The sequence below is a fragment of the Cornus florida genome, unplaced genomic scaffold (genome assembly GCF_030987335.1).
Source record: "Cornus florida cultivar Cherokee Brave unplaced genomic scaffold, ASM3098733v1 CherokeeBrave_3.0.0_Hap2_Chr11, whole genome shotgun sequence".
NCBI classification, from domain to species: domain Eukaryota; kingdom Viridiplantae; phylum Streptophyta; class Magnoliopsida; order Cornales; family Cornaceae; genus Cornus; species Cornus florida.
In genome coordinates, this window is record NW_026775581.1 from 89097240 (window position 1) to 89120845 (window position 23606).

General features: G+C 34.5%; 1 protein-coding gene across 1 annotated transcript; it reads right to left on the bottom strand.

The window, feature by feature from the left end:
• Nucleotides 1–1473: 1473 nt before the first annotated feature.
• LOC132281505 (putative disease resistance protein At4g19050) lies at nucleotides 1474–4809 on the bottom strand. Its single transcript, XM_059783204.1, has one exon. The coding sequence runs from the start codon at nucleotides 4807–4809 to the stop codon at nucleotides 1474–1476; it is 3336 nt and encodes a 1111-aa protein (XP_059639187.1).
• Nucleotides 4810–23606: the final 18797 nt, after the last annotated feature.

The window sequence follows — 23606 nt, forward strand, 5'->3', positions numbered from 1 at the left end:
TCTCAGATGTTCACTAGACGTACTTTATTCTATCAAAATGACCTTTCTTTTTATTAGCCAGTAGATGATATAAAGAGACCTTCCAACTTTCTCAGTTTGTTGGCGAAAACAATGATAGAAGCTTATGTAATCCAATAAAATTTCTTCAACATGTCATAACCCCTGAGGGAATAGAGTTTTTGCAGAAAATAGAAACTGCAATGCTATACAGTTCATGGTTGGAATCTAAACAATGGTTGTTCTCAAAACAAATTACCTTAATATAAGATTCTAAGTTGATCGATATGGTTTATGATGAACTCCGTTTATAGCACCGCTAAATACAATGATAGAAGACTATGCAATCCCAATACTATTCTTCGATCCCTCATAACCCATGTCAATAGAGATTTTGCAGAAAATAGAAGACAATATAGTTCATGGTCGGATTCTAAACAATTGTCGTTTTCCATTTAACATATCCTCCCCTCCCCCCCAACTAGATATAAAAAAGAATTGTAATTCTAAGGCTTTAAGAGAGAGAGAGAAAAATAAAATTAATCACAAGTTCAGATGAAGGTATTTCTTCTGTCTTCACTTGATGTCATGGTCGTTGCGCCATCATGAAATTTTAATTAAAACAATGATCTATATGTTCTCAACAATATTTCAAACATGCTAGTTGCAGTGGGAACTAGATGATTATTCCTACAAAGTTACTTAAAATTATACAACTACTATATTCAAATTAAATAGTATGATGATCTTTGTCATGAACGAATATATATATTATAGAGCTCCTGATTCTTAAAAATTACAGGATAATCATTGTACAAATTTTATGATCTTTGCAGTGGGAACCCCAATGTCATAGACAAAAAGACAAAGCTATATAAAACTACCTCCAACAGCATTAAGAAAAAGATTAGCCCATTGTGACAACAATGACTGTTGTACAAAGTAAAAATACATGAAGTCTATGAGAAATATACTCAGGAAGAAGACGATATCTTTTAGCTGGAATAAAATTGCAGCAAACATGAAAGGAAAAGAAGCATAACAAACCTGAATAGATGTGGATTCCAAAAGGTGAACAGGAGCTTCTGAGTTGAATACAATTTCATAACAGCACTCATCTGCAATGCTCTCGGACTCCAAACATTTCATCTAATAGACTGACATTTTCTTCTAACTCCCTCAGTTTTGGACATGCCCATACTTTTTGGATTTGTAAGCGTGGCAACTTGCATCCAATGCTCTCTAATTCCGGTAGTTCCCATAAATGCAGCGTTTCTAAATTTGGCAATCTAAACTCGGATGACTCTTCTGCAAACACATTTTTCAATTTATTGCAAAATTTAATCTGAAGAACTTTCAGTTGAGCTGGCGTCTGAGATAACGAGAACACAGTTGAAAGCATCGGACAACAATCCAGATACAGACATTCGAGGTTTTGAAAGACCTTGCATTGCAGGCTCCCACTGCATATGCTCTTCAAACTAAAAGCAGTGGAGACCCCCAGAACAACCAAGTTTTTCCCCATTTTCGCAATATCTTCTGCATGGAAAACATTCCCCATTTTCGCAATGTCCTTTGCTCTTTAAATTGAAGAAATTCCCTAGTCCGGAAGTGAATATCCCCGAAGATTTGCTCATTTCTGTAGATGCAGGGGGAACCGATACAATCCAAACCACCCATGTTATCTGGGGTAAGGTCAAGCTGTTTGTTCACCATAGGAGGACTTACAGGAAAAGTCCTAGAGTATCTGTCTCCATTACTATTAACCCTATTTACAGGATGAACATAGAAATGGAACTGAGTAAAGTTTGTGTCCCATAACAAGGGATCTCTTTCCAAAAGCTGAAGAAATTGAGATCCACTTACTGATACCAGAGGTCTGTACTCGTTGGCCCTGGGAGTTTTAGCTGACAAACTGGAGATGCTCCAATCACACCAATTCTGGTCTTGTGGTATGCACTCTGTATTCCCTCCATTATCTCCTTCAATTATGTTCTTCATGTTTGGCATATCGAGCTGCTCAAGATGAGCCAATTTTGAGATCCCATAGGGAAGTTCTTTCACAGTTCCCCCAAGAAGATGAAGCAACTCTAGATGCAGAAACTCTTCCAAGCTTGAGCAACCCCTAAGCATGAGCTGGCGGAGGTTGCTGAATTTGTCAAGGGATGGTAGAGAAACAACTGCTGTTCCAGAAAGATCCAGAACCTCAAGCTTTGTAAGTGATTCCAACTGTGGCACCATCTTTAAGCTCGGACAACCCCTCAGAATAAGTTGTTGAAGGTTTTCGAGGTTTGACATGGATGGTAACTCTTCAAGCAGAGAGGTTTCAGAGAGGTCAAGAATCCGAAGGCCTCTCATATGCTCCAAGAATTTGGCTCCATCTTTTCTCAACAAGCTAATACCACTTAAGTTTAGCTTCTCAAGTTTCAATAGAGATTCAAGCTGAGGAAGTTCTTCCAAATTGGTACATTTTTCAAGTAAGAGGTGACGAAGGTTGCTACATTTTGAAAGGGATGGCAGGATCTTAATCTTAGTTCCAGAGAGGTCAAGTTTCTGAATACGAAGAAAATGATCAAAGGATTTATCTTGTAATTCTTTCAATGCACTACACCTGGAGAGATAAAGCACGCGGAGCTTACAGAGATTGACAATGGATGGTAGAGTAGTAATTTTGGTTTCTGAAAGGTTAAGGATTTGTAGTGAACTCAGGTGTTCAACAAATTCGATTTTCTCTAGAGTACAGGTACCTGAAACATCAAGTACCTCAAGATACTTAAGTGCTCCAGTGCATGATAATACTTTCAACTTAGAGCAACGTCTTAGAAAGAGATGCCGCAGATTGATAATTTTGGATGGTAGAGATTCAACTGCAGTTTCAGATAGATCAAGGATTTTAAGGCTAATGCTTTTTTCCATTCGCTGGAATTCAAGGAATTTTTTCGCACCTGAAAGATCAAGAGTTTGGAGACAGACCAGTGAGGCAATGCTTGGAAGTCTTGTTAAGGATTCACAGCCACTTAGTGAGAGATGACAGAGCTCTCCATGTTTCTGAAGTAATGGTAACTTCGAAATCTTTGTTTGAGAAAGATTTAGCGTTTGAAGTTTATTATTTATGCTAAAGTTTTGGTCTTTGATATATTTCAAAGAGGTAGCACCAGAAACATCCAGCAGCACAAGTTTCCTTAGTTTGCTGAGACTTCCCAGTTCAAGCAAGTGAGAACACCCTCTAAGGATGAGCCAGCTTAGTTCACTAAGGTCATAAAGAGATGAAGGTAATGAGTCTATCAGGAGTGAAGACAGATTAAGGCTTCGAAGGCAGGGCATATGCTTAAAAAGATCATTGAAATTTTCTGGAATTATCAAGGAGCTAGCACCAGATATCTCAAGAACAGTTAAACTTGGAAGTGTCAGGGTGTGGTTGATTTTCTCCAAAAAGTCGCAGCCTTTAAGCACAAGCACACGAAGTTTCTTCATGCAGCACAAGGAATGTGGCAATGATATGAAAGTTGGATTAAAAAGGGCAAGAACTTGCAGATCCTGCTCGGACTGAAAGAAGTTATCTGGATCTTCCCTGCCGAGAAAATTTCCGTCAAGCAGTGATGTCCTGAGTTTCTGCCCTTTCATACCAGTGAGCATAGTTTTCATCATACCATCCACCTGTGTGGTTCTCCCAAGGCCTTCCCACTCATCCTCAAATACATTAGCCAATCCCAGACAGGCTGTCCCGACATATCCAGAATGGTGGCAATCTTCCAAGTTCATTCTTGATTCTTCAATGGTAACATAACTAGTTTCCACCTTTTTCAGTATATGACAATCAATTAGCTCCATCAAGACATGATGTCCCTTCTCGTATGCCTTCTCAATACAGTCGACTCTACCAAGATATCCTTCTAGCATCCAGTAAGCTATCAACTCATTAAAATGAATGCTTCCACGGTTGCGAAAGAAGTGGTTGCCATGCCAACAACAGTCCATTAGAACACCAAGTGGCAGCATGCCATTCCCAGTGCATAGTATCTGTGTTATGTTATAGCTTTCATTATCAGAAAATGCTTCCTCCAAATCACTTTCCAGCAACAGCTCCTCATGCTCATGTTTTGCAAAGTGACTTAAAGCTTTTGCCATTATGACTACTGCAGTAGGCAACCCTTTAGTCTTTTCAATAAAAGCTTCAGCCAAAGCTTTAACACCTGGAACCTCATAGATCATCATTCCTGTATGTTGTTGCAACAAGGACAATGACTCTGTCAGAGATAAGGGCTTCACCTGCTGTATCTCTCCCAATGGTTTCATAAAATCAGGGCAACTGATGCTCTCTATGCTAGTTATTAGAAACTTGTATCCATTTTGTGGGCTAAATTTCAGAAAGCTTTCCAATTCGGACATAATATGTTCATCCATTTTGCTTCCCACGTCATCCAAAATTAGAAGAAAACGTTTTCCTTTAAGTGTTTGAGATATCTTCTGTTGCAAGTCATGCCTGTTCACCTTCTTCTCTGCATTTTCTTCATCTTTTTCCCTTTTGGTGAGTTCTTTGCCATCATCACCATCCCACTCCTCAGCAATGGGCAGTAGACACAACTGATGACCAATATCTTTTACAAGATCAACTCTTTCATATTTTCTGTGAAGAAATACCCATAGGATTTTCTCAAATAAGCCTTCCTTAATTGCACGCTTACTTATCTCTCTGGCAGTCCATGTTTTTCCGATTCCTGATTCCCCAACAAGAACAACTGTTTTGACTTCATTATTCTTCAACAGTTCAACGATCATTTCTTTACGCTGTGCCACTGTACTCATGGCCATTGCTGATGCAAGAATTTGAATACATAATGTTAAAAAAGAATTAATTGTAATATGAAAAAAAAAAAAAAAAAAAAATGAAGATCAAAGAAAGTTGTGTTCAATTTCTGTCATGGTAAAAGGAAATCAAATGAAACAGAATAAAACCTGGTCAACGTCAAATCTTGTAATCTATGTTACATTGAGTTTTCTATTCCACTTCACGTGTCTGAGTCAATACGACATGATAAGAACATGGGTATGCATGTCTGCAACACATGAAACCCAAATTGCACACGGGTTCTAATTCGTGATGATAGAAGTAGAAGAAGAAGAAGAAAAATCTCAATGAAGAGTTCAAAGAGTTTGGATAACACTTGCACTTAATACACGGCCGCGTCCATGTAGTATTTGCAAATCCCCCCTTGTCTTTTAAGTGCATGTATAAACTATGCAAACAGTATCCTTGGATGCTTTGTCCAACAAATGGTTAACAAGATGTAAGTATTTTGAATTCTTCTACTCCAAAGGGATGACATTGCTAAAAAATTCTGAACTTCAAAACAATGATTAATTTTTATTCTATTATTTGTTTTCTTTCTGGAGAACTCCAAAAAATTGTAAAATATCTATTGTATAAATCTATAAACAACGAGGCTAAATAAAAAGTTATAAATAAACCCTGTCTTATACAACAAATAGTTTAAGAATCTAATGAAGTGCAAGGGAGATTAATTTGCACAAGATGAAGGATGATTTTGGTGATATTTCCAAATTGCATAGTTGTTTATTTTCAAGACGAGTTTAAGAGATGGAATTTATATGCTGACTCATAATTTAGATGATTTCTACAGATCAGTAAAGCTGGACCTTGAAAGAGATATGACCTGCCTTGACTAGATGATGGATGCTGCTTTGCAAGCAAATAACAAGGCTCCATGAAAGAGTTGCATGATTAACACTGCTTAATACTTGGGACTTTCTGATTTTACTATTTTACTTATATTGTCCTAAGTTACTTACACTTCTACTATGTTTAGATGTGGTAGGCTGTGTTTTGGAAATGCTGCAATTGTGCTTAAACAATGACTTTAAATATTATATGTTATGCTCATGTATGTTTATTGTTTCATCTTATAAATGCTTTGCTTGATTCTAACTCTAATTCCTTTACACTTTCCGGTTTAACCTTTCTCAACATATGAGAAGTGGTGAGTAGAATTTAGGGAGTGTATGATAAAGTAAGGCATGATTACAATTGATATTTGATTGTTCTCTTTTTTTTTCCCCTAAAATATTTGATTGTTCTCTTTATTTATTTGCATATTTATAGTTCATGTGTGTGTGTATATATATATATATATATATATATATATATTTATAGCTTTTTATACTCTAATGAAAGGGTATCCCTTCTTTTTTTCATGTTCTTTTTTTTTCGGTAAGTATCTTCTTCTTCTTCTTCTTCTTCTTCTTCTTCTTCTTCTTTTATTTCATGTTGTGAAGATGCAGGTGGGGCTTTTGGAATTTAATGAGATGACATTCAAGTTCAGAGTATTGGATTTCAGTACATTTATTTTTATAGATTTGAATTTCATTTATAAGGGTAATTTAGTGTCTGTGGTTGCGATTTAATTATTCTTATATGATTATGTTGTCATACTTTTAAGCAAAAAAATCATATAAGGATAGTGGGATATTTGTCGCTAACTTCTTGTTCATCGTTGCATATTGATCAAAGACAAAGCAACATTCTGGTTCTTCAAGTATGTTCAGGCTACTTTGGGTACAGATATTTAGTGGCATTGCTCTAGGTGATCATTCCAAGTTTAAAAGGCCCAAAATTATCCCTAGTTTACTCTTTAATTTAGATGAAAATATATTAAGCAAAATTATTGAAAGCTCGGATGAATTTTTGTGTTGGATCAATCAATAGGTAGATTGGTCAAGTTTATATGAAAATGGAATAAGCTAAATTATTGAAACTTGCATGAAATGAGGCATGCATTTTTGGTATTTATTCTCTTTTTGATGCTCTAATACCACACTATGTTGGTTCACAGATTTTTTGGGCTCTGTGTACTGTATATTAAGAGCAAAGAAATTAGAAAACTGAAAAGAAAAAAGAAGGAACACGTAGAAAGCAGCGTCCATATGTAGTATCTATATAGTCAGGTTAGCTCCGCTATAAAGCCATTAAGGTGGTCGCTAAGGCACGAAATGGAATAGAAGGCCCATTAGATTCTAAGAAGTCAATTATAAATTTATAATACAACCATCAATTGTTCCAAATGTTCATCTTCTCTAGTTTTCAGCAAGTTTTAAATTTTCAATAGTCAAGTTCAAATCTAATCAAAACTCACCATTGTTTTCACTTTTAGTGTTACATGTCTACATAGCAATTCAATTTAAGTAGTAGTAAGAACAACCATTTTTATAATATATATATAATTTTTTAAATAAAAAGTAAATAATACTTCAGGTTTCGTTACGTTCATTTTCTCTCCTACTCTGTTCTATCTATTTTCCCCTTAAATTTAGCCATCAATTAAACCAACAAAGTGTGGTATTAGAGCATCAAAAAGAGAATAAATATAAAAAATGCATGTCTCCATTTTGTGTCTATGAAGTTATTTTATGGAGAATAAATATAAAAAAAAAAAAATTTTAATCCATCAATGAAAGTAAAAAATGCAACTTTTTTTCTAATTTTGAAGACCAATAATGTCTTGTGCATAAATAAAATGTAGAGAAAATGATTCAGTTATCAAAATCTGTTTTAAACTTCTCAAGAGATTTCTACAGATTTGCTAAAGCACAAACCAAATTTACAAATAGGTTAACACGAAAAAAAAAAACTAAAAATTGGTAAATTTGCTTGTCCAATTATATCCATTTGATTAATACATATGAAAATGAAGATAACAGATGATCATTAACTAAACAGCACAGTGTATGTATGAGATCAAACAATTCAGAGAGCTTTCAAGTGCCAAAAATATAAATAACATTGATATTGAAGAAAGCATAAATCATGTCATCAGAGAGAGAGAGAAAACCTGGAAAACAAAGAGAGCTACTCTCTCAAAAACGGTACAACTTGGGTTGGCGTATGCGATGGAGATGCTTAAACCTCTGAATCTGATACGTATACACAGACGCACACAATACACACACTACATCCAGTTCGGCCAGATGGAGTCAACTTGTATACTTTATTATTATTCATATCGCAAATTGACAGAAAAATACAGACTATCAAGCACGCATATACTATATGAATACGCCATAAAAAAAATATTTTTGACTTTTGAGACTGTTCAGCTGCCATGTGAACAAGGGACACGGCCAGGCGGGTACGACCAATGAACGAGGTATGAATGTCAATTTAACTCAGACCCGTCTTGCCCTATTTACTGCGAGCTTGGATTCAACCTAGTAATTGAATTAGGGACCGATTTAGAAGTAAAAAAAAAAAAATCAAAACTTAATTAATAAATGTGGAGCCTGTCCTGTTTAATTATAAATATATAAAATTATTTTTATTATCTATAATTTTTCTTTTCCCTTCATTTCCTTCGATAATTTAATTTTAAACAACAATTTGTTATTACCTTAGTATTGGACTATACTTAAATATTTTCATAAAATTTATTTTAAAATTATTTAAATTTGAATTGTTTTCTTAGAAGGTGTCCCCACTCTAATATGGGACGAGTTTTGAAAAAAGACTTTTTATTCATGAGGTTTGGAAAAAGGTTGGCTAATGTCCTAAAACTGTTGACATGTTAGAGTTAGGATTGAGGCAGTGTACTTGATACAAAAAATAATAAAAATAAATGAACTTTTAAATTTGGCCAAAAATATGAAAGCTCCACCAAAGCATCTGATCTGTACGTAAATGAATTTTGCTACAAAATTTTAGTGTATAATTTCCATATTATTATTTTTCAAGCAGTCAGGTACTTTATCTCGAAATTTGTACATAAAGGGGTTAGCATGGATAGAGAATTCATGAGTATTGTAATGAGGTTTATCTCATTATAACTTTTATTTTTGTAATAATTCAAATAGCTGCATATAAATATATAATCATATTATAGTTTTTGCCATCGCGGTATTGGTAATGGTATCAGTCACAATGTAACGAATTTAAACAAATATCAGTATCGATTACAGTCGCGGTGCAATGGATTATTTGGATGAATATCATTATTAATCGCAACGTAACAGAATCGAATGAATATTAGTGTGTGTAATGGATTCGGACGAATATTAGTATAAATCATTTGAACCAACCAATTTATGAAGGTGTGTAACAGTATCGAACTTTTGAAAAAGGATCACATATCGGCTGATACGGCGAACACCTTCCCCTACCTTTATCTAATTAAATTTTAATATTCACCATCTTCTTGGGTCCAATAGATTTAGAGATGGTATTAGATCTCCAAAAACTTAATCCACTTTTATTCTTATATTAATAAAATAACGGAAGTAGCCCTAAAACCAAATCCTCTCGCACTTTTCCCACTGTAAGCCGAGCAATACGAACAAAAACGAAATTAAAGTGTAGTCAAAATTAGCAAGATCAAATCAATGAAAAAATAAAAAAATAAATAAATAGAAAAAGAAGAAAGAAAAAAGAACCCAGATGGATTGAAGACAATAGAGTAGCATTATTGTCGTGTCTGTAGTCCTCTACTGGAGCTCGGTCTTAGACTCTGAAACCCGAATGTATAGAAACGTGTTGAGAAGACTAGCTGAGAACATCTCAAGAGCACTCAGGTGGCGGAGGTTGTGCCAAAGGTCGCCATAGGGGGTTCTGATTACGGTGGTGTAATCTCTTCCTATGTGTTTCCCTATGTGGTGGTTGACGAAGAAGATAGTGATCATTTTATGTGAAACATTCCTTCAGGCTTCACGGCGGACGGTGATAACACCACCACAATATGGCGAGTCCTAAACTTGTCTTCAATCCATATGGCGGGTTCTTTGTTGTTTTTGTCATGAATTTGATCTTCCTAAATCTTGACTATAATTTTACTCTTTGTATTACACACTCATGTAAAATTTCTAATGATGCAGTCAGTCGTCACTTCGATTGATAAGAAAGTATGGCGAGTCCTGACCTTGTCTTCAATCCATATGGGTTCTTAATTTATTGTTTTTGTCATGAATTTGATCAGCCTAAATCTTGACTATAATTTTACTTTTTGTATTGCACACTCATGAAAAATTTCTAATGATGCAATCAGTCGTCGCTTCTATTGATAAGAAAGATCAGTAGATAAAAGAAAATAGAGATAGAAAATAGAGCAAATAAAAACAAACACGAGATAAGGTGACGACGATGAAGTAGACAGAGATAGGTCTAGGGATACTTTTGTTATTTTATAAAAAGAAAATAGAAGTGGAGTGTTAAGTATTTTTATGGAACGCAAATATCTATCTCTCTAGTTTTATAGGTTAATCATCTTATGGAAACATGGAAACAAGTAGATGATATATATATATATATATATATATATATATATATATATATATATATATATATATATTAGCTTAGTTGTCTATGTTGGCATTTATGGAAGAACATAAATAAGTTTTATTTTGAGCAAAAGGATATTGATGAGGTGATTGTGGTTCCGTCTAAACATATGTATTTAATTTAATTATAATTATTTTGATTCATATCTCCTTAAACAGTTATGTTTTAAATGTGTTCATATGCATATGACATTAGTATTAGGGATAACAAAGTTTGACACAACTAGTTAATACCATTCAAACATGACACAAGTTAAATGAATTCGTGTTGCAAACGGGTCAACATGATTAATCCGATTTAGTTAATCGTATTGTGTTTGAGTTGAAGGGTTCAAGTAACCCATTTATACCGGTAAATAAATTTCTATTTAAATTTCAAAATAAATATCTAATTTCTTGTCATATAACTTACTCTTTTGTATATTACAAATTATTTAGTAATTTAATTGGAATGAAACTTATATTTTTTTAGTATTTATTGTTTGATGGAGTATTATCAATAATTTAAATAATGTAATATTTATTTTAGTAAACAAGTCACTAAACATGTAACCCTTTTAATAAAAAAAGTCGGGTTAGTGCTAAGAATTTCTAATACAAATATTAAACGATTCGAGTTCAGATTAAATTATTTTGTAGAATACTCATAAATTAACGACACGATTTTAACCTGCGAACCCAAATTGGTACCCTTAATTAGCATGAATTTCAGAAAACTAGCAAGCGTGTTGTTGAAGCTGGGGTAGGTTTCACAAGCCGAAATTGTGAGATGGAAAGGCTCCGACAGCTGGTATTTTGATATTGAAACTATCCTTCAAGCTCAATCAAAAATAGTTGGCCGGTCAGCTATAATATTATTCAAAATCATGACAGCAGAATTCATAGTAATTGAACAACTTGTGGTATATTATTATGATTAGCATGTGAAGCTAGCACCGCGTCGAGGACTTGTAGATTATTGTTTTAATCAAAATTCCTTAGCCTACCAGCTAAAATTTACAAAGTCAAGACAACAAAATTATATTAATTGAACTACTGTTATATTATTATGGTGATGTCTAAAGAATTTTAATAAATTTTTACAGTAATTACATTTGAATTTACCTTCCCACATTTAGTCCAAAAAACCCTCGTGTAATACCACATCTAGGACGAACTGATCTCATGGATCCCATAACGTTAATCAATAAAGGCTCTTGTTCACATTTAAAAAGAAGAAAAATGATATGCACATTTGACACTTCAACCTAAACATTTCGTTGAGAGGAGTGCTAACGCGACTGCCGACTGGGCATCCCCTCCCTCAACTCTAGTCCCACAACCATCCCCCACTCCAAACACCAAATATGGCATCCGAGGTTGAACACCTACTTCACCCACAACACCTTCTCATCCTTGAAACGATTGATCCTCTTAGATTGTGCTATGCCTATGCGTTAGATATTAATGACTTAGGCTACCGTTGTTCCGAATGTGATTTTGATCGACCTAGACTTGAATTGTGCTTTTATTGCATCGGAGCTTAAACACCCACTTCACCCGCACCACCTCCTCACCCTTCATGAAACTATTGATACTGTTGATAGATTGTGCGATGCCTGTGGATTCAAACTTGATGACTTAGGCTACCGTTGTTCCGAATGCATGTGATTTTCGCCTCTACTTGAATTGTGCCTCTATGGCATCGGAGCTTAAACACCCACTTCACCCGCACCATCTTTCACCCTAGCTTAAAACTTGTGAATGTAGTTATACAACGTCACCGAGACAAGTTGATGACACTTCAGTGCCAGCCACAGACACCTAGGAATTCATACCAGATATGGGGCAAATTTATATAGAAGGATTTTTTTAATAATTTTAGGGAGGGCAATTTCAAAATTTTATGGATATAAATACAAAAAAGTATAAATTTAAAGGTGTAAAATATTATAAAAAAATATATATTTATTTTTATTTTTAAATTGTATTAGTGACGAATGAGTTATCAAATTTATCCTAAGTGGATCCACAGTGATGTGATTGTTTACTTCTTACAAGTTTAATGCAAGAAGGTTAAATTGGTAATATAAAATAAAATAATATATTAACTTTTCAAATTAGATACTTATTTTGGAACCAAAAAAATAGAAAGGTGTACAATTTTTTTTTTTTTTTGGTGAGACGAATGGACGGTTTATTTTTCTTTTTTATGTCCGGAGTTTTTGATAACTTGGGTGGCTACACTGTTGCAGGGAGGACACTTAGGAAGTTCAATATTGAGTTTTTGGGAAGTTTACATTCTGTGCAACTTGAAATAGTTCAAGTTTCTTGGAACAGGTTCAAGTGTCAACGTTGGTTTCCAAGAATTTGCTACTGGCCAACTTGAACCGGTTCAAAGTAGCTGATTGAAAGGTTTTCAGCAAATTTTGGTAACTTTATTTCCTTGTTTGTTTTGACTTCCTATTTTGCATAAACTTTTACCACAATGGTTATGCACGAAATTGACTTGTTTTCCAAGTACAATTAGGTTTTCAAAAGTTTATAAATATATGTTTCTCACTTAAACTTTTAGGGCTTGAAAATATATATTTTTCTAATTGAGAGAATTACTTATGAGAGATTTTTATTCAAAAAATCAATTTGGTTTTTCTGATTTTATTTTTGCGAGCACACACATAAACACAAAAGTGATTTAGTAGTGATGTTTTCTATCTCATCGGAATTGGAGCATAATTGAAAATTCAGAAATTCCGAAAAGCAGAATTCATTCATTCTTCACCAAATTCATATTTGAAGAAAGGGGGTGAAGTGATCATACTTTGAAGGGGTCAAAGCATTCGTGGAGTGTTGTTCGATCTACCTGCAACCCTTCTACAGAGATCAAAAGTAAACCTGAGGTTGAGAGCTATTGGACGGGGGAATCTCATGGTATGGAATTGTCAGCGATTGGTTTTTGGTAGAATGATAGGGTGTAAGCCTGAGTCAAAGTTCAGTGTACTTTACTTTATACATATATAGTGGATCGTTTTGCTCTGGACACATAGTCCACGAGGTTTTTCCTATAACGATTGGTTGATTTCTACCAGTTGGGGTTTCCTCGCTAAAAATCCTGATGTTATCTCTCAAAATTTATTTACTTTACTTGAACTTTATTTTTGCTTTGTGGGTTTGATTTTAGTTTTATTTTAATAAAATTAAAATAAGTAAAAATTGGTTAAAGGAATAAGTAAAACCTATTCATCACCCATCTAGTCGCTGGACTGAAATAAGTTTCGTCGGGGTGGGTCAAGGTCGCAAAACTGGATGAACATGAAACTCGTCGGACTGAAATAGGGTCGCTTAAGGAGTCATCGGATTGAAACACGTTGTTGGGTTTTTGTATGTCATAGCTGGGTTCGGCCTTCTCGACGGAGCACGAGAGTCATCGACATACTGAGAAGGACTTGGCTGGTACAACAAGTTTACTAGATCTAAACTTTGACCAAATAATTTTCTCCCAAATCATCTGAACACATCACAATCACTTTCTCTAGAAAAAGAAAACATTTAAAAGAGAAAAAGTGTAGCTACATAGTCACTGTCCAAGCTACCTCGACCCACTGATGCAAAACCCAGTGGCGAGCTCTATTAAAACTCTAGTAACAACAAAACCATTTTATCATCCATTGAAACCGACGAGTTCCTTCTGTCCAGCGAAACCCAATTCAGTTTCTTAAGCTTTAAGTCATTCTTCATCCATAAAACCCCAACTCCGACTGAAGTAATTAACTCAGATTAAACAATGAAGCCAGTTCGTCATCGGCGCATCACGACCCGCCGACGACGCTTCCCATTCGCTTATGTCCTCTTTACTCATTTCATAAATGCAGCTTTTTAAAATAATATGAAAATTATGTATAAAAAAGTAATTTGGTCATTCTATTACTTTAATGTGTGAGGAGGGAGCTATTTGCGCAATTTTAAAAATTAGGGAGTATTTTGTGCACATGAGGGGTCAATATGCCCTATAAACATATCACATAGGTGTTAAGTGCACTTAACCCATATTTAATTGCTAAAAGATTTTCTCTATTTTTGCATTAATTTCCGCCCCTGATTACGAGGGTGCAACTGAAAAGGTAAAGAAATATAGTATAAAGTACATAATTAGTCAATATTGCTGCATCTAACTAGGGGTAAAAATCACCTCCAGTCACACAGCGCACAAGTTCCTCCATTTTGGAATGAGTGGAGGAGAAATGGCCACGTCACTTAAAAAAGTGGGTAAAAAAAAAATAACTGAAGTTGTATTAAATGTGTGTAATAATATAGTATATTTGTGTAATAATACGGTATAGGTTATATTTATACGGCATATTGTCCATTTAGCCCTTACTTATTATATGGAATTGTCCATTTAGCCCTAGCCCTTACTTTACAGAATATGTAAGGAATGCAAAGAAGAGAAGAACGAAGAAGGTCCAAGGAAGAAGGTCATCTGAAGGACTACATAGGAAGAAAATGCTTTGTTGCGTGAAGAAGGTCTGTGTGGGTCTGCGAAAAAGAAAGAATGAAGAAAGTCCTGTGTTGCCCTTTTTGTAGTTAAAAAAAATCGTAACCTCTGTTGTGCGTCTGAGGCTTGGGTTTGCGAAGATAACCATTGCTACATTGAAAAAAACCCTAACCTCTCTTTCCAAATATAAGTCGAAAGTAGCGATTATTCTGTGAATGAACCCAAATTTTGGTTGCTAAACCTAAACAGGTACGAATAATAATTTTCAGATTTGATTTTGAAGGGGAATCGTCTTATTTCCATAAGAACTAAATGGCAGAAACAAATATAATTAGTAAGAATATATAGACACATTTTTGGTAAGAAACCCTAACCTCTCTTTCCAAATAGAAGCCGGAAGCAGCGATTGTTCTGTGAATGAACCCAAAATTTGGTTGCTAAACCTAAGCAGGTACGAATCATAATTCTTAGATTTGATTTTGAAAGGAATCGTCTTATTTCCACAAGAAGTAAATGGCAAAAACAAATATAATTAGTAAGAATATATAGACACATTTTTGGTAAGAAACCTAGAAATAGAAAATTATTGGTGAATTTGAATTGATGGCTTTTTTATTGTGCAGTTATTAGGGATATGAGTGTTTGTTTGTGAGGATAAAAAATGAGATGATTTGTAGAGTACATAAGTGGCGCAAAAAGAGTGTTTCAATGTGTTACAATGTTAAAAAAATGTTTGGTCATTGGGCTTGTATCACAACGTTTTCCTAAGTTGCATCTTAAATTCTTCCTAATAAGCACCCCAAATTCTTCCTTATCTGCATTCCAATATTTTTGTAAAGTAAGTCACAACATTTTTCTAATGTACATCCTAACATTTTCGTAATATAAATCCCAAAGTATTTGTAAATTGTAACCAAACATTTTCCTTTGAAGAAAACCCTAACCTCCCTTCTGTGTCTGAGACTTGGGTCTGTGAAGAGAACCATCGCTACATTGAAGAAAAAACTAAACTTTCTTGCTCTTTCTTTGATTCAAGAAAACCGAAACCTCTATCTTGCCTTTCTCCCTCATTCCTTTTCGGTGATTAAAGAGAACCCCATAACCGATTGCCCTAAAAACCCACAAAGTGCAGAAGGTATTTATTCTTGATTTGGAGTCCTGCTTTCATCAATAGTAAGCAGTTGTTCCAAAAGTCTGAAGTTCTATAGTTAAGTGAGTGTAAATTAGACATTTTTAGTTTAATAATGCTGCCTAATGTTTTGAGCATAGTAGATGAGGTGTCTGATGTTTGCATTCACATGTGTGCATTAACATACATACGACATCGTAAATCGTAAATGTATTTGATTTCGTAATTTTTTAGTGATTAAATTGCTTATCTTCACTGCAGTTAAGTTGTGAGCATAATTTGTTTTGCTCTTCCTTAGTGATGATCTTTTATATATTTAAAATTTGTCACATGTATATGATTATAAAGTTAGTGTGTGTAAATTTGGTTTATGGCTATATAATTTATGTCCACTTAACTCATGTTGCATACACATTTTCGTTTTTGCATATTTTCTGGTTAACAAATTGTGTAGAAGAGCCAGTATGCCTTGATTTGTTGATATTACCTATGTAATATGCCTTCCTAGAGAAAAAGACTATGTTTATATCATATACTCTGTATATTTTGCTATGTAGTAGGAGTATTAGTTTTGAAGTGGCTTGTTTTAGAGAGTAAGAAAATACAGCTTTGTCAAATAATCCACTATTTATTTTTGGCTTATATCTTTCACAATAATTCTCTTCATATTTGTGAATCAGCCTCCAAATACACAACATTTGTCTAAAATCTTGTTATTTGTACTCATGTAGCTTAATGAAACTTCACGGTTTGACAGATTTTGTAATAATGATATTAGTATTTTTTATTTTTTGATTGAAAGTAAATGCTTATGTTGGACATGTTTCAGCAGTTTAATTGCAAAATACTGATGCATTATGTTATATATTTGGCAGTTAACATGTCGTGGCTATGTAGCATGCAATGTACATTAATAGTCACTGTTTGTCATATCTAATTATGGCTTGAATCGAATTTAGGTTTTCAAATGGGTAGGTTGAAGACTATAGCGCGTAACAAAGGGAAAGGGAAAAGAAAAAAGATACTGGTTCCAAAGAAGATAAGTATCCCTAAGAGTGGTGAGGTTGGTGAGAGTTCGAGAATGTCGTCTGAGAGCGATTCTGATTATGTGCCAAGTGAAAAGGAGATACATGAAGATGAATATGAACATGAAGGAGAATTTGAGCCAGAGGCAAACACTAATACATCCTCCGAGACCAAAGAAAGTTTGTCGCATCGTCCTGCTGGAGTGTTCGTTATGTTCAAGTATGTATGTATTAATGTTAATTTTGCAATTGAAATTTGGTTTAAAGTCTAAAGTCATGGAAAAGTAGGAACAAATTAGGAAGTTATATGAAATTTTTGGTTTTCTGTAAATGGAAGATATATGAATTTGATAGTGGAGAACATAAAAAGTAACTTGTGATGTATATGTATTTAAATCCTTATGCTTGGTTTATTAATGGTTGATCAGAGCGGCATATATGAGGAAATACCGAGAAGATCATTGGTTGACGTAAAAAATCAAGATGTCTCTAAAAAGAGAAATAGAGACTGAAGCTACGCATCCATGGAAAATAATGAGTAGTGAAGAGAAAGCGTCATATTATGAGGAAAAAAAGTAGACTTGAAATGGAGTTCCAAAGGTTCGGATGTAAAGCTGCAAATAAAAGAAGGAAAAATGTAATGTATTAAATCGAATTGTTTATATTTATTTCATATAACATAGACTTGAAAATTGAATGATAATATTATTAGTTTTTCAATGGTATAAAAAAAGGTAGCATATAAGACTAAGGCCGGTTTTCATAGAAGCTCTATTCCGAAATTCATAGAAATAGTTGTGAAACTAAACTCTGAGAAGAGGAAGGATGTAGAGGATATCAGTTTTGGATTTCTGTTGGACCTCAACTGTTCCCATTTGTCGACTCCACTCTTCAACTACTTGATAGAATAATTTGACACTGACAAATATGGTATAAAACTGAACAGCAATCAGTTGTTGCCCATAAATGCGTTTAAGGTGTATAACATGTTGGGCTTACCTGCTGGTATAGTGCCAGTGCCTATAACCTGTCAGTTTTCTACAGACTGGATAGACGATGGTGGATATCAAGAGTCATTGTCTATAGACGAACTGATGAAAAAGGTTGTAGAATGTGAAGCTGGAGATGACTTCAAAAGGGCCTTTGTATTATTCGCATGTATGACTGTACTAACCCTAAACGGTCATTATTATGTGCATGTATAAGAATTATTGGCCGTTGACAATGTCAAAGCAATAAGTTCTTATAATTGGTGCCTGTATGTGGTGGACCATATGGTTGGTAGTTTGGGTGATGGCAAGCTGAAAAGAGAGTATATTGGTTGATTGCTTTTCTTGCAGGTGTACAACTTTTAATTTAACTCCATTTGCAAATTGAAAATTATGAATTTAAATTATTTCGTGTATAATATGTATCATGTCTAATCTGCTGCATTTTGTTTCATATAAAATAGCTATTTTATTTGATAAAATGTCAAGTGAAGTACCCATGCTATCCTACTGGAGATAGTAATAGCCTAGGTTATTGGGATGATGGCCTCATACGTGATCGATTGAAATGGGAGGAACAGATGGGAAGGTTGGAAATAGTCAGGTAATGTAGTATTTGTTACCTACGTTGCAAATTTAAGAGCTTGTGTATCTTCATTTTATCATTCCAGCATCAGGTTGAATAATAGTTACATATTGTGTGTAATTTGAATTTGGAACAGTTGATCACAGCTTGAGGCACAGTAAATCTGAGCAATGTCAATGTTGGCCCAACTGCATGTGGTCCGTCCCAATCTCGGCCAAGCTCGTCCAATACTGCATTGGAGGTAAATAAATATTTTAATACTGGAGATGATGATGTATGTATGAATAGACTGCCTCGTAATTGTATTTCAATTAGTGTTCACCAATTACTACATTTGTATGTAGCGTTGCATTAAAGATATGGAAAAGGAAATAAGAAAAGATGCAGAAAATACAAAGATGTTGAAGAGAAAGGTTAAGGAAATAGAGATTTTAATAAAGAAGAAGTCAAGAAAGGATTGTAGAGGTGAGGAGCAATAATCTGCTGATGATCCAAAAGATAAAGAAGATATGGAGGATAGGGAAACAGGTGGTGAGGGGGAATCAGTTGATGGGGATGTATTCGAGAGAGATGCATGCCTCTTTACTCCTACCACCAAACCTAAAATGAATGACCAACAAAGGGAAGAGGGCAATACGGTTGTTGCCATTGCTATGGAGCAGGACTTAAGTGTAGTAGCAGTTGCAACTTCCAGTAATCAGGCAGACATAAATGTTACAGGGCGTCAAAATGCCATTAAAGTTACTGACATAGGAGAGGATGAAATCCTGGCAAATCTGAGACAAAGTAAAAGGACAAAAAAGCTAACAAAATATTACTTCTCTCCGTTTGTGTATAAGGGAGGCAAGAAGATTAAATTGAGCATGAAGCAGAAGAAATTGTTGAGTTATGCGGTATCGCGTGAGCATGATGAAGAGTAATTATAACACACACTTGCTAAAATCCTTTGCAATTGTATATGTGTCGTGATATTTCCATCTTAATTTATTTTGAATGAATATAATATTGCATTGGAATGAATATATTATTTTTAATTAATCTGTGCAGAGAGATATTGGTAGAAATGTATGGTAGGGCCCTTTCAAGGACGGAGATAGCTTAACTGTTTGACCCGAATTGGGTGTCTAACTTCGTGAGTGATTGTAATCGCTTGTTATTTGTAATTAATCTTTATTGTTATGAATATACTTAGTAAATATAAGTGTTTACTTATTTCAGGTCATACTATTTTGGACAAATGTTTTGAACAAATAACAAGGAGACCGTATGACGAAGTACTACTTCCTAACTACAGCCGTGCAGTTCCTTGTGGCAAAACAGTTGGTGAATTTTAAAACTATTGAGGAGCGGCGGGCAGCCTTAGAAGAAGTGTGGAAAAATTACAGAAAGTATGCAGAAATCGATATAGACTTGCTGAAGAAGTGTGATCTGGTTTGTTTCATTTTTTGTCATTAATTTTATTTCAGTCAGTTGTATGTGTTGTCTTTTATGTCCTTACTTGATCTTGATTCACTATGACACAATATTTTTTTCCTGCACTTGTCGAGAGTCACTGATTTTTGCTCGTCATCAACCGGCTGAATAAGTCAGTTGATTACCTATGTTCGTTGGGGCGACCATATAGATACACTATATATGCCGACTACGTGGTACAACTCTATGCTTACATATTATATTTTTTTAATCTATGTCTTTTACTGGCATTATTAATCAGTACATGCTTTTTGAAACATCATATTGAATAGAATCGTAATTGGTATCATGTTATGTATGACATAAACAGTTCGTTGAGATTGTAGTAGGGAAAAAGTGGCCATCGTACAAAACAAAACCTTCAAAGAAAATACTAATTCAAAATGATGGGTATGTATAGTTTAAATTTAAATATAATTTTTTAATAAAAAATGTGATAAAAAGTTTCATATTTTAGTATTATATAAGTCACTGAATATATATGTAATTTATTCATTGGATGTTAGAAATGCTTGTGGATTGTTCGTGATGAGGTACATGGAGTTGTGGAATGACAATAAATTATCAACTACCTTTCATGTAAGTTGGGTTATTTATTCAAACTTTATTTCATGCGTCGTAATGTGTAAAGTATATAGCATATTGTTGTATACTTTTGTTATGATACAGGAAGAGCCTAAGCCCCTGCGTTCACAGTTCATCTTGGATCTACTCGACGATCCGAAGAATGCAAAACGAGATGAATTATACAAGCTCGCAAACATTGAACAAATTTAAAAATGCATCTTAATGAGAGTTGGTTGGACAAGCTTCCTTGTACTAAGGCTTTGTATACTACTGCTTCATGTTCTGATGATTATGGAATTGCTATTCACATGTCCAAAGATTTTGCAGCAGGTCCCAAACCTTTAAAAGTGGTGAAGTAGTGGTGTATGCAAGATTGTATGCCTCCTATGATGCAGAAAGCTTGGGGTATTGAGGTTTCAGGGAATCCAATCCATGTTCTGCTGAAGAAGCTCTAGAATGTGAAGTTGATCATAAAAGATTGGAATAAGAATTGTTTTGGTAATGTTGGTAAGAAAGTGATTAAAACTAAGGACCATTTGAATGAAGTCCAGCTCCAATTATTGAATGATACCAATGATGAAGAAGATGCTAGATTGGCTTATTACTCTACTGTCAGTGATTACATTAAATCCCATATTATTCATACATTAAACCCCAATACTTAAGTATATAAAATTACAATCTTTACGTAAAAAAAATCCTAAGCATTACGTACATAACATCACATTTAAAATAAGCCTTCAATATAATTTGTTGAAAGTTTTCCTTGCAATAACATGACATTTAAATCACACCAACAACGATGGCAAGTTATGACATCCTCGTTCAAAATCCAGCATCGCCAATTAATGTGGTTCCCTTGCGGACAACATTGAGGAACATGTTCAAAGAATCTAGCATTCCCACAGTCTTGTTTCTGAATTAATGTAATAATTTTTTTTCGGACACTCTTCAATGCTATCCGCAAATGTTCATTTCGCCATAACAAAGTTAATAACTGAATTCCGACCTCCTTGTCATCATCATCACAAAAAAGTAGTGCAATGCACATGGCATATAACGTCTTAAACCCATTTCGAGGCAGGAATGCCAAGCCTCTACGTTTGTTGAAGACAATCCAATCCACCTGTGATATAGTCTTAATTAAAGTTAGCACGATATTCTTGTACAGAACTTTGATTGATAAATATATAAATAATAGAATCTTGTGACACAAACCACTCTTCTTATAAATCTTGCATCATAATTCCTGCACTGAAAGCTATGTTGTATGTACGTACACCTATCTCCGATTACATATTCTGGCCCATCACTTCGATGTACATGCTCTGCTACACCGTAACCTTCCTATGTCAGCGTCCACGGTGCATTTCCAAGTTGTTCCATTTCCCTTCAACATCATATGTAAATTTTAGTACAAACCTTTATTGAAATATATATTCTTTCATGCATGGGTACTGAAAAATAAGAACAAACCACTCATGCATGTCCTTCAAATGGTTGAAGCATAAAACATCAACTCTGCGAATGACATCGTTAATCCAATATTGCGTTTGTTTATCCATTGGATCACTGCTCTATAAACGCAAAAGTTTGGGATTTTTTTTTTTTAATTGTGGGTGGGTTGTTATTAATACGACACCTACTTAAATACATCGGTCAACAACATTCCATACCTTCATGAATCGGCATATACAAAATTAACTGCTACCGCATAGCTTCCAAAAAAGTCAAACTACTTGGTGATTCCTTATTAATAGGACACCTATTGAAATAGGTTTTGAAACAGCGTTTCATATAATATTATTTTTTTAATATTCACTGCTATATATATGTGTGGTTTATTATTCTAATAAAGAAGTCAAACTACTTCATAATAATGAAAAGTGTATATATAATATTAACTGCTATATATTGTGGTAAGTGTAGGAAAGAAGTGAAAGTAGTTCAAAGAGATTAAGACTTTAATAAATTCTGAATAACCCAGAGATAATCAATCAATTGAAACCACCAAAAGTCGGCATATCCAAAATTCACTGCTGCTATATATATTGTTAGATGTACTAAAGAAGTAAAAGTAATTAAAAGGAATTAAGAGTTCATTAAGTTCTGAATGACCCACACCTAATCATAAACTTCCAAACTTACCAAATTCGGCATATCTATAATTCAATGCATATATATTTCTATATGTACTAAAGAAGTGAAGTATATCCTTGGAATTATTAGTTCAATAAACTTTACGTGACCCGGCCCTAATCAATCAACGCAGTAAAGAAATAAATGGTTTCTCAACTGCTGCTATATATATTGTAAGTGGATGGTATATATATTGTACCCTAGGGCCAATCCAACGAAACCCATACACCAAGTTTGTCCACATCAATGGTTGGACGTCGATATTACGCTGTTTTTGTAGGTCAGAAAGTAGGGATATGCATGAACCGGGCCAAAACGATAGAAAACGCGAGGGTTTCCTAATGGCAAGTATTATCGTTACCATAGCCATGCAGAGGCCGTTGAAGCAGTTCATCGATGGTACATGCACGAGCTTGGGTCCACGTCAAACTCTCAAGTTGAAGCAGTAGACGTCAATCAACTAGTTCAACCTCAGCAACGTATCAAGTATGACTTGGTGGGTGCAAGGACTGTGATTGTGGCAGAGTGCAGATGACTTGGGGTGACCATTCCTAAAGCACGACATCTTAAAATGCAAGAGTCGAATGCCATATATATGGAATCTGTCATTATCCAACTTAAACGTGAAATCCGTTAATTAAATGTAAGATGGCGTAAGGCGAAGAAACTGACAAAGGCGATGAACACATGCGAGGATCCAGATGCAGAGGTTAAAAATATAATTATTGACCCAGAGCTAAAATCGGATTCTGATTTGTCAGATTTTTCCGACTCCGGAGATGATGACTTTGGAATTCCATCGCCAATGAGTCGTGTATCCAAAAGAAAGTGAAATGTTGTTGGGGTTGTTGGGCATTATAATGTATTAAGCAGACTACTATATGTTTGT

Bases quoted from the DNA above. Each gene is read 5' to 3' on its own strand.
- LOC132281505 (XM_059783204.1), bottom strand. From the start codon at position 4,809: ATGGCCATGAGTACAGTGGCACAGCGTAAAGAAATGATCGTTGAACTG.